This window comes from Haemaphysalis longicornis, unplaced genomic scaffold (assembly GCF_048455015.1).
Source record: "Haemaphysalis longicornis isolate Haplotype H1 unplaced genomic scaffold, Haemaphysalis longicornis Haplotype H1 scaffold_1, whole genome shotgun sequence".
Taxonomy (NCBI): Eukaryota; Metazoa; Arthropoda; class Arachnida; order Ixodida; family Ixodidae; genus Haemaphysalis; species Haemaphysalis longicornis.
The window spans coordinates 90955130-90970033 of NW_027526203.1; the positions used below are offsets into that span (position 1 = coordinate 90955130).

The 14904-nt window shown below is 49.4% G+C and overlaps 1 protein-coding gene across 1 annotated transcript in view; it reads right to left on the reverse strand.

The window, feature by feature from the left end:
• LOC144140885 (tachykinin-like peptides receptor 86C) overlaps positions 1 to 14904 on the reverse strand; it is a 691763-nt gene that overhangs the window by 230177 nt on the left and 446682 nt on the right. The window contains exon 2 of the mRNA XM_077672409.1: positions 37 to 252. Coding sequence (XP_077528535.1) covers positions 37 to 252 — 216 coding nt within the window. The remainder of the gene's footprint in view (positions 1 to 36; positions 253 to 14904) is intronic.

A 14904-nucleotide genomic window follows, 5' to 3' on the forward strand; every position in this document is an offset into this window, starting at 1 on the left:
ATTGATTCATAGACTCGGGGCAGGGGCCCTACTCACAAGTAGTCGGCGACGGAGACTCCAGGGATGCCATCGGGCCAAATGAGCAGGCAGACGGTCCGGACGCTTCGGTCTGCGTAGTGGTAGGACCTCGTGCCTGAGAAGAGCAGCGTGGGCAGAGAGAGCAGTGCCGCTGCCGCCCAGATGGCGCCGATGGTGGCGGCCGCCTCGCAGCGGGACAGCCGCCGGCTCAGTGGCTGCATCACCGCGGTGTAGCTGCGCAGGAGGAGAGGAGAGAAACGGCCGTCAGCAACAAACTGGCACTTCACATTGCCGGTCACACGCTCCCAGGAAAGAGGTGCGCTCTGCGCGCGAATACAGGCAGGCTCATGAACGATGGCGGGCCAACCTGTGGGTAGGCGAAAGACGATGCCTAAGCAAAATAAAAAAGAATAAATAGTGGCGTGAAGTTTCAGTGCCTTGTTCAAAATAGCACAGTCGATGGCTGTGCCAGCACCAGCCAGTACAAGCCCTTTAAAGCGGCTAACCTTATGTGGCGAGGCATTAAAGGCAGCAAGGCGTGCCAAGAATGCATAAGAGAGATACTCTGCCTTTTGCGTTGCACCTGGGCTGCCTCTTCTCTCTGGTTCTTTATTTTTGTGTGTTAATGCGCGTGTGTATGTCTCTGTGCGTGCGTGTGTATGTGGCAGTCTGTGTGTACGCCTGTTTCGTTTTGCGTGTGAGTGCGTGTGTTTGCCCTTCTGTACGCGGGCTTTTGTGGGCGGACGCATCTGCCTGTGGAAAGGGATAGGAAATAGCGTACATAGGGGGAAAGTAAGGCACTGCTTATAAAGCGTTATGGAAATCACCCGTATCGATATGTCCAAGGTACCCCCTTAAGTATAATGGAAACCACTAGTGCTTGGATTTTCCCCGTAACCGATAGTGATATCCGAAGCAGGCCTCCAGCTCTAGCTATGTTACAGTAGCGCATCTCTTTACGAAGGAGGACCACTTGCACTCTGCTAAAAACTTCAGGGAGCACTGCACCAATGTCAACTCATCCTCGAGTGCAAAGAAGGAAATGAAGAAAATCGTCGTAGAACTCTAATCACAGAATGGCCACACAATACTCTTTGCCTACATCAAACTGCCCCTCTAGTATCATAGAAGGAAAGACCGACAGAACTGTACTCAGACACAACAGTACAACGCCGCCGCAGGACGCGATCGTATTAAATAATGTGGACCCGTAGAGAGATCAAAAGAGCGTAAAGAATTCATTCATCCATTCGTTTATTCTGTCACTTAGTCAACAGGTCGGTCGATCAACTGGTAAACAAAAGCTGCAGCTTGTCAAGAAAGCTACGAAAAAAAACTATAAAAGAGGGTAGCAACTGGACATATTCACCGTAAGAAATGAGTTTATATATTGTGATATCTAAAGATGGGTTAAAACGGTTTCTTTTTGAATAATGGTTGGCCGCCGAAAACAGTTGGGGATGTAGTTGCACGACTACTTGTGTGGGTAGATTTGTGGAAGGTATTGTCGGATCCCTCTTGGATGCACACAGCTTGGATGCACACTCAAGTAGTATATGGAAAATTGCGATCAGTTCACCAGATTCATCCCTAACTGGTTGTAGTGGGCCATGCATTAGCTGTGGTCGTGCGGTGTATTGGCAGTGTACACTCGGGTAGTAAAGTGAACCTAGCTTATACGTCTGGGCAGTATTTGCACATGTGCGCCTTCATTACAGGCAGCTTGTTGAGAACTTTTTCGTCCTATGGTGCGGCAGTTTTGGTGAAGCCGCCGTCGCATTTGCGGTAACGTATACCTATACTATGTCACTGTGTTGCCGACTGAACTGTAGAGAGCAGCCAGAGAAGGACTCCACTCACCGACTTCTTTGCCCAAAATACTCCTGTGCCTAGGAAGCCAGCACCCACTTACTCACCTAGCGCTCAGTAAAGTAATTTTGCTCGAACTGAAGTGTATTGCGTAATGGACATTTTCAGGGAAATCCGGGATGGCCAGAACGGGTGAATGTGGTCGTTGAACCAGGGCGCGAACGGCATAAATGAAAATGATGAAATTCCACATCAAACTCCTAGGTGCCCATTCCGCAAGCATCGCTATGTTGTCTGCACAGTGCCCGCGTCTCGCGTCACTTTCATTTTGTGACACCCTACGTAAGCTCGTTCAATCCTGCACTTTAGCCAAGGCCACCAGAGGAACACCGGACGCTTTTACAAAACTCACCACGAAAGCCTGAGGACCTGCAATATGCCTCCCTAATGACTGCTTCTGTACGTAGTTTGTTTTTTGTAGATTGTTCTTTACATTTGTACTTTAACACGCTAGGGGGAGTTCAATAGTCCTGCATCATCATCTGCTTACGGCGCCACTACCCGCATCATCAAGCGCTGCCTACCATCATCAGCGCTATTTGTCCTGTGGCGTCAGTGGTGCCAGGGGCCACATGACACAGATGGAACACGACCGCGCATCTGGACGGTCGCATGCTTCCACCGCTACCAGATGCATCAGTCCCTACGCACCAATATATGTAGGAAGACACATCCGCACTACGGAGCCAACGAATCCTCCTCTCTAACATACAGTACCGCACAACACTGGCACTTTATTTTGCTCCGCGCGTGCCAAACATTCGACTCAGTTTCTTTTTAACGCACTGCGCGCTAGGGTAATGGGGGCTCAGTAGCGAAACTACCGTCATCTTCTTCATCAGCGCCATTGTAATCAGCAGTATTAGCCAACTCGTGCTCAGAACACGTTTGGCACCCTTCTGGAGAGGCACCCTGTTGCACGCCTACCGTCCTCGCCAAGGCCCAGCGTTCGCCACCCAAGCAAACCTAGGCTCGACCACACTACCTCGTCGGCCGCCTACAGGTTTGAAGCGCGGGCGTCGGCTTTGGACTTGGCGCGGGTTCTAGCGCGTGCGAACGCGGTACACTTCGGAAGAAACGTGGAAGTCTGCGGACAAAACAATTCGGGCCTTCCAGCCATGCAGAATTTTCAGCGCCAAGTTCGGAAATAAATGTGAACGGCAACACCCTCGTCTCCGACAAACGAAGAGGGGTTGCCAACTCAGCTGTTTCTCCACCCTTGACCACTGGTACAAACGGCCACAGTGTTTTCTATACCCGCCTCTATCCACCGATTGTTATTTCGCCTAACTACGTCGCCAGCCGAAGTCAATGTTTTTCTTTATTTCAACCATGATATACATTGTCACGGGACACCTAGGCGGCCAATGCCCCATACTGCCATGGCTCATCACAGAAGACGACGAGGACGACGAAGAAGTGGCGGGGTACCAGCGCTCGCTGTTATGGCCGCATTGTAAATTCTGTAAATAGATTGTTCCTCATCCTTCAACCATCGTTCGAGTCATTGGCTCTGCCACCAAGTTACATTTGGTGGAGAGTGCGGGTCGTCATCCCCATCCTTGCCCCAGCTTCGCACTTTATCGGAATTGGTGGAATCATCGGGCAGCCCCAGCCCCGCCGCTACAATAACTCGCCGACGTGCCCTAGCCCCGTGTCCCCAGCCCGTGAAGAGCCGATCCCACGACGACGTTTGACGAGATGACGACGACGACGTGTCCCCCCAGCCCTGTGTTCCCACGTGGTAGCACGCCCTCACGAGTTCGTCATTCCTTTGTGGGCGTCGCTGCTGCGGGCTAGAGCTTACCAAACCAGTCCCTTAGATCCGTGGTGGCAAGAGCTTCACTTTATATTCTCATCACATCGTTCACCTTCACCGACCTCATCATGCTACTGAGGCCTCGACCGGGATGGTCGCCTTCGAGGAAAGGTTATGTTACGCCATCAAAGACGATGAAGACAGCAGCCACATGTAGCGTCACGCACAAGCATCTGCGATGACGTCGAAGCTCGGAGGGGCACGCTGCCTGGCATGTGTTTTCCCGCATTGCTCATCTGCGTCCCATCCACACCACGCTGCAGCTTCGACCGGAACAGTCACCCTCGACCGGGGGGTAATGTCACTGGACACCTAGGCGGCCAATGCCCCGTACTGCCATGGCCCATCACAGAAGACGACAAGGACGGCGAAGAAGTGGCGGGGTCCCAGCGCGCGCTGTTATGGCCGCATTGTAAATTCTGTAAATAGATTGTTCCTCATCCTTCAACCATCGTTCGCGTCATTGGCTCTGCCGCCACGTTACAATATTTTTAACACGAGGACTTTACCTAGCGAGGTGAGTCTAGCGGTGTTGTTCCAGGAATTAGAGTGAATTCAATAAAATGTAATAGGGCTTAGCGAGGTTATGAGGCTAGGTGAAGCCTTTAAATGCGGGAGAATGGACACGTCCTATGTTACCATGGTCAAGTGGAAAAACGAGAGCTGGGAGTGGGATTTCTAGTCAGTACAAGCATACATTAAAACGTAGACGAATATTGAAGTTTAGTCAGTCTTATAATTAGTCTTAATAAGATATACGGCTACGCGCCTACATCCAGCCACGACTACCAGCTAGTTGGCCGCTTCTATGAAGATGTGGAATCGGCAATGGCTAAAGTAAAAACACAGTATACCGTAGTTACGGGTCACTTGAATGCTAAGGTAAGCAAGAAGCAGGCTGGAGACACGGCAGCTGGCAACTATTGTCTGGGTTGTAGAAATAACAGAGGGCGCCTACTAGTCCAGTTCGCAGACCGGAATAATATACGCATCATGAATAGCTTCTTCTGTAAATGGAAGAGCCAGAAGTAGACGTGCAGGAGCCTGAATGTGGTGCATAAAAATGAAACAGACTTCATACTATGCGATAACCCTGGTGTCCAGCAGGATGTGGGAGTGCTGAAAGGGGTGAGGTATGGTCATCACCTCCTGGTAGATCTCGAATTAGGATAGATTTGAGGAGGGACCATCAGAAGCTAGTACGAAAGAAGCCATCAATGAGCTATTTGTAAAACGGAACCTACATTCAGCTCTAACGTAGGAACCAGAGTTTACGACACAGGAAGTTAGCGACTATCTTACACGCATTATGACGGAGTGTGCAGTAGAAGTCTGAGGCACAATAGCTATACCGGATACTGGTAAACTTTACCATGAGGCTAAAGAATTATTTAGAAAACGGCAAATCATGAATATCTCCACCCCAGCTTACAGAATAGAAGTAGCGGAGCTTTCAAAGTTAATCAATAAGCGTAAGACAGCTGACGCACGGAAGTATACTATTGTTACGGGGAAGAGACTATATTTGGAGTCTTGGTACAGCGAGATGCAAGCACCAGAAAAGACGAACAAGGCTGAGTGCCAGAGAGAGCCGTGATGATAATGACAGGGTCAAATGATGATGATCGCAGTTAGTCGCGTGGATGGTCCACCTTGTATCATGGTTCCTGCTCGCCAACAACTTAACCATGCCTTGTAACATGACTCCCCGCTGGAAAAGCGTCGTCCCGACGCTAACTTGTAGTCGACGAAGGCGCACAGTATGGCTTGAGGCGGAACACATGCACAATGTTAGTAGGCGGAGTTCTCTCGGAAGGTGGAGTAAGGACGGGGTGATCTCATATGTTACGTCCGTAACCGAGCGGATAACACGGTAAGGACCAGTATAAGGCGCAAGCAGTTTTTCTGAAAGTCCCACGCGACGGGATGGTGTCCAGAGAAGGACCAATGATTCCGGAGGAAAGTGTACCGGCCGGTGGCGCTGGTCATATCTGTGCTTCTGAGAGGCTTGTGATGTGTGAAGACGGTAGCGGGCCATCTGCCTTGCAAAAGTAGCTCGGGTGATCGCACCGTGAGCGTATTCGGTGGACAAGAAGGCAGAAGGGGGCAGTAAGGTGTCCAGGGGCAAGGCAGGCTCACGGCCGTAAAGAAGGTGGAAAGGGGAAAATCCCATGGTGTTGTGACGCGAAGAATTGTAGGCGAATGTAATGTAGGGAAGGGCAATGTCCCCATCGCGATGATGCGCTGAGACGTAGGCAGACAGCATGTCCGTAAGGGTCCCGTTGAGTCGTTCGGAGAGTCGGTTTGTTTGCGCATGATATGCTGTGGAAACTTTGTGCTGAATAGAGCATAATCGCAGAAGGTCGTCAACAACTTTGGATAAAAAAAATTACACCATCTTCCCGTGGGGAACCCTGATGAGGATGCGAAGCATCGTGGCAGTTCCGTGTGGTTCCATTGTGTTGCCGTTATGTTGAGTGATCTGGTTTTTACTAGCGCCAGAGGGAATTCCGCGTCCGGGTCCACACCGGTGGCAAAGGCACGCAAGTGCTGTTGTGTTACAGCGAGTAGGCGGTGGTTCTCGAGGCGCCGAAGCTCGTCCATCATGTTCTTGTCGATGTTGTCTCTGTGGTACAATCGGTAGTCTCCGTCAGCTTTGGTGGGGTAAAGGTTGTTGACATTGGTGCACCGGCTGAGAGCAATGTACACGCCCTCCTCTTCGCAGCTTTGTCTTCTCGTTCTTCTTCTTCGTCGGCGGTTCCCCTACGGGAAGATGACGACGGTGGTTGAACGCGAACCTATCTCGTGATGGATTCGTTGGTTGTCCAATCCCTAGGGGCATCCTGCCACAATCAGCATCAGAGGCGCTGCGGACGGGCCTGGTTGAGCTGCAACGCGCGTGGCGCTTCCCGCCACAGCTTTCCCACGGGAAATTCAGCATCCCCCTCTAAAGTTTTCAGTTCGTCGTTTCCGTTGACGTTCAGCTTCGCGTGCCTTCGTTGTATCAGTAGCTTCTTGACGTAGTTTGAATGAGTCAAGGACATAAGGCGAGTTCGTAGCACTTGCTCCTGTCCCAGATTTGTAGCGTAGTGGGAAGAGCACCGCGTACCTCCCGTTGCGGCCAGAGAATCGTGGGATCGAAACCAGGCACCGCTAACTATTTCTTTTTTTATAGTGTAGTATCGCGGAGCTGTGGGTGTAAGGAGGAGAGTTGTGCATGCGCAGTGAGCGTGTGGACGGCGCCGCCATCAAGGACGCAGGACCAGGCGAGCCTAAGAAATGCTCCGCATTTAAAAGTATCGGCCACGATCGGTGAGCAATTGACGGGGAGCTCCGTGGTGCAGAATGACGTTGGCAAGGAGAAAATCGGCAACATCGGTCGCGCAGCACGTAGGCAGGGCACGGGTGATGGCAAAACGTGTTGCATAGTCCGTCGCGACGGCCACCCACTTGTTTCCGTACTTGGATAGAGGAAAAGGGCACAGTAAGTCCAAACTTACACGCAAAAATGGCTCAAGGGGAATTTAGATCGGTTGAAGCTGACCGGTGGGGAGCGTGGTTGGTATTTTCCGCCGTTGGCAGAGGTCGCAGGCGGTGACGTATTGTCGCACGGATTTGTATAGGCCGGGCCAAAAGAAGCGACGTCGCACACGGTCGTACGTGCGGGTTATTCCGAGATGGCCATCCGTGGGGACATCGTGAAGTTGGAGCAAGATGGCCGCACGCAAGTGCTCAGGTATAACAAGGAGCAATTCGGGACCATCGCCCCGGAAGTTGCGATGATAGAGGGTGTCATCACGAATTGCATAGGCACATACAGAAGGGTCAGGTGTTGCGCTTTCGAGAACGTCAAAGTTTAGGCGTAATGATGCATCACGGCTCTGTTCTTCAGCAATGTTCAGGAGGTCGGAGATGGCAAAAAGGGAGACATCAGAACTTGCTCCGCTGAGGTCTGGACGGTCCACAGGATTCCGTGACAGGCCGTCGGCGTCCTGGTATAGTCGTCCAGATTTGTAGAGCACAGAGAAAGTATACTCTTGAAGGCGGAGAGCCCATCGACCAAGCCTGCCCGTGGGGTCTTTCAAAGACCCCACGGGCACTAAACACTGAATGGCTAAATGGCCTAAACACTAAATATCACTAAATGGCCTACCGTAAAGGTATGGGCGGAATTTGGCGACAAGCGCAAAACACCCCCGTTCCGTGATAGAGTAATTGCGTTCGGCTGGAGACAGGAGACGGCTGGCGTAGGCGATTACGCCGTTCTGATGGCCTGTTGTTGTGCCAAAACCGCCCCTATACCATGGCCGCTTGCGCCGGTGCGGTCTTCGGTTCGTGCCGATGGATCGAAGTGGGCCAGAACGGGTGGCGACGTAAGGAGAGCGATAAGCGTAGTGAAGGCTTCATTCTGTTTGGGGCCCCATGCCTAGGTGACATTGTTTTTAAGAAGGTCTGTCACAGGACGAGCAATGTCAGCGAAATTCGCAATGAAGCGACGAAAGTAGGAACAGAGGCCGACGAAGTTCCGGACATCTTTTGACGACTGTGGCCTTGGGAAGTTCTGCACAGCACGAACTTTATCGGGGTCGGGTTGAACGCCGTTGGCGTTGACAAGGTGTCCAAGAAGCTTAATTTAGCGGCGACCAAAGTAACATTTTTTTTTTAGTTTAACTGAAGGTCTGCACGTTGGAACACTTCCAAGATAGCCCTAAAGCCTCTTGAGGTGGGTGTCGAATGTAGGTGAAAAACAATCGCATAATCGAGATAGCATAGGCACGTCGACCACTTGAACCCATGGAGTAGCGATTTCATCATCCTCTAAAAGGTAGTAGGGGCGTTGCATAGGCCAAACGGCATTACCTTAAACTGGTAGAGGCCGTCGGGTGTAACAAACGCCGTTTTTTCGCGGTCGGATTCGTCAACAGAAATTTGCCAATATCCAGACCCGAGGTCTATAGATGAAAAATATTTGGCGCCATGCAGGCAGTCCAGTGCGTCATTAATGCGCGGCACTGGATAAACGTCCTTCTTGGTGATCTGGTTAAGGCGTCGGTAGTCTACGTAGAACCGCCAGCTGCCATCTTTCTTTTTGACTAAAACGACAGGTGAAGCCCAGGGGCTCGACGAAGGTTTGCGGAGCATGCTTTCGACTTCCTGCTGAATGACCACTCGTTCAGCATGGGACACACGGTATGGACGGCTGTGGACAGGACTGGCATCACCGGTGTTGATACGATGTTGAACAGCAGTAGTCTGACCCAAAGGACGATTATCGAACTCGAAAATGTCTGGGTAGATGCTCAAAAGATGGCGTAGAGGGGCAGCTTGGTCTGCGGGAAGATAGGAGGCGATCATGTTGGCGGAACCCTCGACAGAAGGAATTGAAGTGGTTCGAGTATCGGAAATTTGGGGTGGGTCCACGCAAAAAGCTAAACCTTGGTGGTCACCCATCGGCCGCAGTGTAGCCAGAGATATACCCTTCGGTAAGAGTTGACGGGATGATCCAAAGTTGAGAATTGGCAGGTGAATGCTGTTGTCCACAACTGTCACAACAGTGTGTGGTACGGCCACTTCACGCGATAGTAACACTTCCAGAACAGGTGAAAGGACGTAGTCACCGTTAGGAACCGGAGGGCTTGACAACAAGGGAATGGAGGTTGCTGCTTGTGGCCATAAGCGAACATCATGCGTGGAGACAATACGGCATAAAGGTTCTTCGGAGTAGAGCACATCTGAAGGCATCTGGACAGGTTCTTCAGGGGACGAATTGGGAGAAGGCAAGTGAAGGCGGAGAGCTGATAAGATAAGAGCTAAGTCGATAAGAGCTGAATAAGATAAGATAAGTCGATAAGAGCTGAATGCTCCGACAGGAAATCATGGCCTAGTATAAGGTCATGAGGGCATCGCTCCAATACGGCAAATAGAATGAGAGTGTCGTGGCCCCCAATGCAAATTCGGGCAGCACACATTCCGGCGACGGCAGACGTCCCTCCATCGGCAACCTGTACGACACTGGGCACCGCCGGAGTGAGAACTTTGCGCCGGCGGCGGCGGAGATCTGAGCTCGTAACTGAAATATGGGCGCCGGTGTCAATGAGAGCACTTGCTGGAATACCATCGACAGTAACGTCTAGTAAATTTCGTCTGGTGGGCAAAGTTAGCAGAGGATTTGGTGGCCGGGTCATACATGCAGCGTCACCTCCGGGAGCTGCACTGCCTAGTTTTCCGGAGAGGAGCGGTCATACGGGGTCGGCGACAGGAAGCGGCGGGGCTGCGGCGAACGGGACTTGCGGCGGTGCGGTGACGGCGAGCGATTGTTGCGGCGTGGTCGGGCGTCGGCGTCTCGGGAGGGCGTCTGAGGACGGGGAGAGAAGCGGGCAGGACCTTCTTCCTGGTAAGAAATCCTGTTCGGGGAGGCATAAATCGACGACTTTGGCAGTATCGCGCCACGTGGCCAGCACGATGACAGTGGAAGCATATGGGTCGGTCGTCAGGCGTTCTCCAATAGGCAGGGTTTCTGATAGGGTAGTTGAAAGTACTATCGCGGTCACACTTAGTGGGAACACGGGAGCACGTGGCGCGAGCTACTACTAGAGCATTCTAACGGCGCCGCGCTGAAACAGCACGCATGCGCGCTGTGAGGGTCTGGGGAATGCAGAGCTCATCGCGCGCATCGCGTCACCGGGCGGCAGAGCGTCGTCTGCTACATGCGAGCTGCCGGCGCTAAACGAGCAGCAGACGTTGCCAGCGGCCGTGAGCCGCATTCGCAGGTATACGCAGCAATTTGTTGCTGGAAATCAAGATCAGAGCGCCGTTCATTCCTCAGACGCGAACCGCTATTCTGCCGTCTTGGCGTTCACAGGCAAGAGTTGTCACCGCGAGCTGATGAATCTTTGATGCGTGACCGCACTGGCTATGCGCGGCCACTGCCCGCATCGTTTGCGGGGATGTCATATTTAAGGGAAGTTTTTTCTTTGTGGGCGTAAATATGCCCGAAATGCCAATCATGGTGAAATACGTTTTGCGCCAGTGATGTCGGGATCCACGCAATATATCTTTTGTGCGTGTTTTTACTTCATCAACAAACTTCGTTCGTCCTTGTTCCTTTCGCGCTTACTTACACGATGCTGGCATGGGTGTCGAAGGAAGCCGACCTCAACATCATCGAGAATGTTTGGGGTCGCATTAAAGTAGAGGTGAACCGGACCCCCATATCTTCGGCCATGAGGACGAGCTGTGGGCCGCAGTGCTTGCCGATTGGCAGCGGCTGGCAAGCGACACCTCACTTGTGACAGCGCTCTACGAATCGCTTCCCTCAAGAATGTCTGCTGTCTTCGAAGTCAACGGCGACATGGCGCACTAGTAAGGGCGTCTAAACTCATTCCTTACTATTTTTAACGGCCCAGACCACCGTATTTCATTAGAAAATCTTGAAATAAATTGTTTCCTCGGCAATTTACTTTACAGCACCTTTGTTACTAGCATTACCATGGGAAATAATTTGTGCGCTCGCATCAGCGATAAGCCCGTGGCTGATCCCTTTCGCCTTAAAAAGCATACAAAATGTATTACCTTCAAACAAAGTCCGTAAACTTATGCTTCTGCCTATTGCGGAGCTCACGGGGACAATTCTTATCTGCAAAAAAAAATTTACGCCCATCTTCCCGCGAGGGAACCCTGATGTGATGCGACGCATCGGGGGGTTAAATTAGCGTTTCCAGTGGGTTGATTCTCTAAATAGGGTGAAACGTGTTGTGAACGCGTAGGATGCATTCCATCACATCCAGGTGTTCTCATACGCGGGAAGATGGGCGTAATTTTCATTCTTTTACTGAGAGAGAGACTGGTTGCCGTTTTTCGAGCGAGAGCGAGCGCTTGACTGAACCGCCGCAGCGCGCTACCCGCTTTATATTCACAGCGCCTGAAGGAGAGGAGACAGCAGAGGAGAGTCGCGCATGCGCGCGCTTGCGGCGCCGGAGCAGACGCGAGCGTAGTGAAGCGCACATGCGCAGCTGTTATGCTAATGAGACGGAGTGAGAGTGTTGCATGCAGCTGCCGGAGAGAAGAACAGGAGAGAGTTGCACATGTGCAGTGAGCGTGCGGACGCCGCGACCACAACAACAACGCCGATGGAGGGACATGCCCGAGAGCAAGAGATGCGTCGCATCTAAAATCCTAGACGTCTGCAGTTGTTTATTGCTGCGGTTCACGGCCACTGGCAACGTCTGCTGCTCGTTTAGCGCCGGCTGCTCGCTTGTAGCAGACGATGATGATGATCGCAGTTAGTCGCGTAGATTGTCCACCTTGTATCATGGGTCCTGCTCGCCAACAACATAACCATGCCTTGTAACAATACCAAGAGGATGGAGCATGCTGTAAGAAACGGAGGCAGCCTGAAAGCAGTGAAGAGGCGTCTAGGCATGGGGAAAGCACGACATCGTAAGCATGGAATCCTAACATTTGAAAATATCGTTTACAAGAAGCTACGGACAGTCATTTACGATCAAATCAAATCGAACAAAGATACATTTCATGATGCTTTCTCCTGGAAACTACAAACGTATAGCTTTAGAACAACCACAAATTCTAGCGAGACGACTCGGAGCAACTACGGTAGACAACAGCTAACGCACCTTATTCCTTCGTTTTTAAATTCAAACACCATGGCTACCAGCATAGTGAATGAAAGTCGATCATCAGAAATTAAAAAAAAATACACACGCTAATCTACTCACGCTTCAAACATGAAATGTTTCTTTTTTGTTTAAGAGTAGTGCATCTCGCGTACCGTTGTAGAAACACACTGCGAAATTTGCACTTGCTCACTACTGTTCACAACTATGGTATTGGTTTTAGGGCTTTTTAAAGGGCTTTTATGTGTTAAGAGTGAATATAAAGATGTGTAATTATTTCTTATCTTTTATTGGCTATTTACCTATACTTAGTGTATTTTTATTTTATTGAATCTATGTATTTATGCTTTAGATGCTGAGTGTCGTGCATTATTGTGGTCTGGGAGGGGATCAGTGCATTGTCATGCATTCAGTTTCCTTATCACCACCCCTTTCCAATCAACCACTGGATAAGTGGTGTATATTTTAAATGACGATGAATAAACAATTAACGACAGAAGAAGTAAAGAAGACTTTGAACGAAATGCAAAGGAACCTAAGCACCTGATCAGGATCGGATAACAGCAGACCTCTTGAAGGATGGCGGGCAAATTGTACTTGAAAAACTGGCAAACGTGTATGCGCAATGCCTATTTACTGCGAGTGTACCGGAATCTTGGAAGAACGCCAACATTATCTTAATCCATACGAAAGGTTACACGAAAGACTTGAGAAATTACAGGCTGATAAGCTTAATGGCAATTGTTTTCAAGGTACTTACCAAGGTATTAGCTAACAATTTCTGCCACCTTAGCTTTCAGTCAACGTAATGAACAAGCAGTGTTTCGTAAAGGCTACTCAACAATGGACCATATTCACATGATCAGGCAGGTGGTAGAAAAGTGTGCAGGTAACACTCAACCCCTATATAAAAGGTACTTAATGGCTAACAGAATTTCTGCCAACTTAGCTTTCTGTCAACCTAATGAACAAGCAGGGTTTCGTAAAGGCTATTCAACAATGGACCTTATTCACACGATCAGTGAGGTGGTAGGGAAGTGGGCAGACTATACTCAACCCATATATACCGTCTTTATAGATTATGGAAAAGCATTTGACTCGGTCGAAACCTCAGCAGTCATTGAGGCATAACGGAACCAGGGTGTAGACGAGTATGATGTAAAAATACTAGAGGATATTTACAATGGGTCCACAGCTACCATCATCCTCCATAAGGAGAGCAGTAAAATACCCAAAAGACAAGGAGGCACAGTCTCTCCAATGTTATTCACAGCACGTTTACAAGATCTATGAGGTATAAGAACATTACGTTGGGAACAGGTGGGCGTAAGGGTTAATGGAGAATACCTCAGTAACCTCACATTTGGTGATGACGTTGCCTTGCTAAGTAACTCGGGGACGAATTAAAAAGCATGCTTTCCGCACTGGACAAACGTAGTATTACCATGGGCCTGAAATTCTTATGCAGAAAACTAAAGTAATGATCAATAACCTCGGGACAGCAGCGCGGTTTGAGATAGGTGGCGATGCAGTGGAAGTGGTAAGCGAATATATCTACTTAGACCAACTTGTGACCACGGATCCCAACCATGAGGCAGAGATAATCAGAAGGAGAGTAATGGGGTGGAGTGCATTCGGAAGGCATTCTCAGATAATGATGGCAGCCTACCATTGTCCCTCGAGAAGAAAGTGCATGACAGCTGCATCTTACCGGTACTCACCTACATTGCAGAAACTTGAGGACGACTGAGGGGGAAATGAAACGGAAGATAATTAAAGGACAAGAAGAGAGCGTGGGGGATTAGCGAACAAACGCGTGTTAAGGATATATTAGTATAAATAAGAAGAAATGAATGTCGGCAGGGCATGTAACGTGAAGGCAAGATAAGGGTAACAGAGTGGACCCCTTGAAAAGGCAAGCGGTGCAGGGGGTGGCAGGACGTTATATGGGTAGATGAGAGGAAGAAGCTTGCGGGAATAAATTGGTCGCAGTTAGCACACCACCGGCCGGGATAATTGCAGATATATGGGTGAGGCCTTTGCCCCTGCATTGTGCGTAGATAGGCAGATGGTGATGATGAATATGATATATATATATATATATATATATATATATATATATATATATATATATATATATATATATATATAATGTATATATATATATATATATATATATATATATATATATATATATATATATATATATATATATATATATACATATATAAGATAAACGGTTAGGCTAGTGAAGGTTAAATAGTAAAAAGGGGCGCGATAAAAAACATAACAAGTTTACTTCGAAAACATAACTTTACATCGCCGTTTCGGACGGGGACCGTCCTTTATGTATATATATATATATATATATATATATATATATATATATATATATATATATATATATATATATATATATATATATATATTCTACTCCAGTTTCTTCTCCGATCCAGGAAGCTCGTTTCTTGTCTCTAAGTTTGAAGCCGATCATTATTCGTTCCATGACCCGTTGAGCCGCCGCAAGTTTGCTTTCAAGTTTTTTTTATTTAAGGCGTCAAGTTT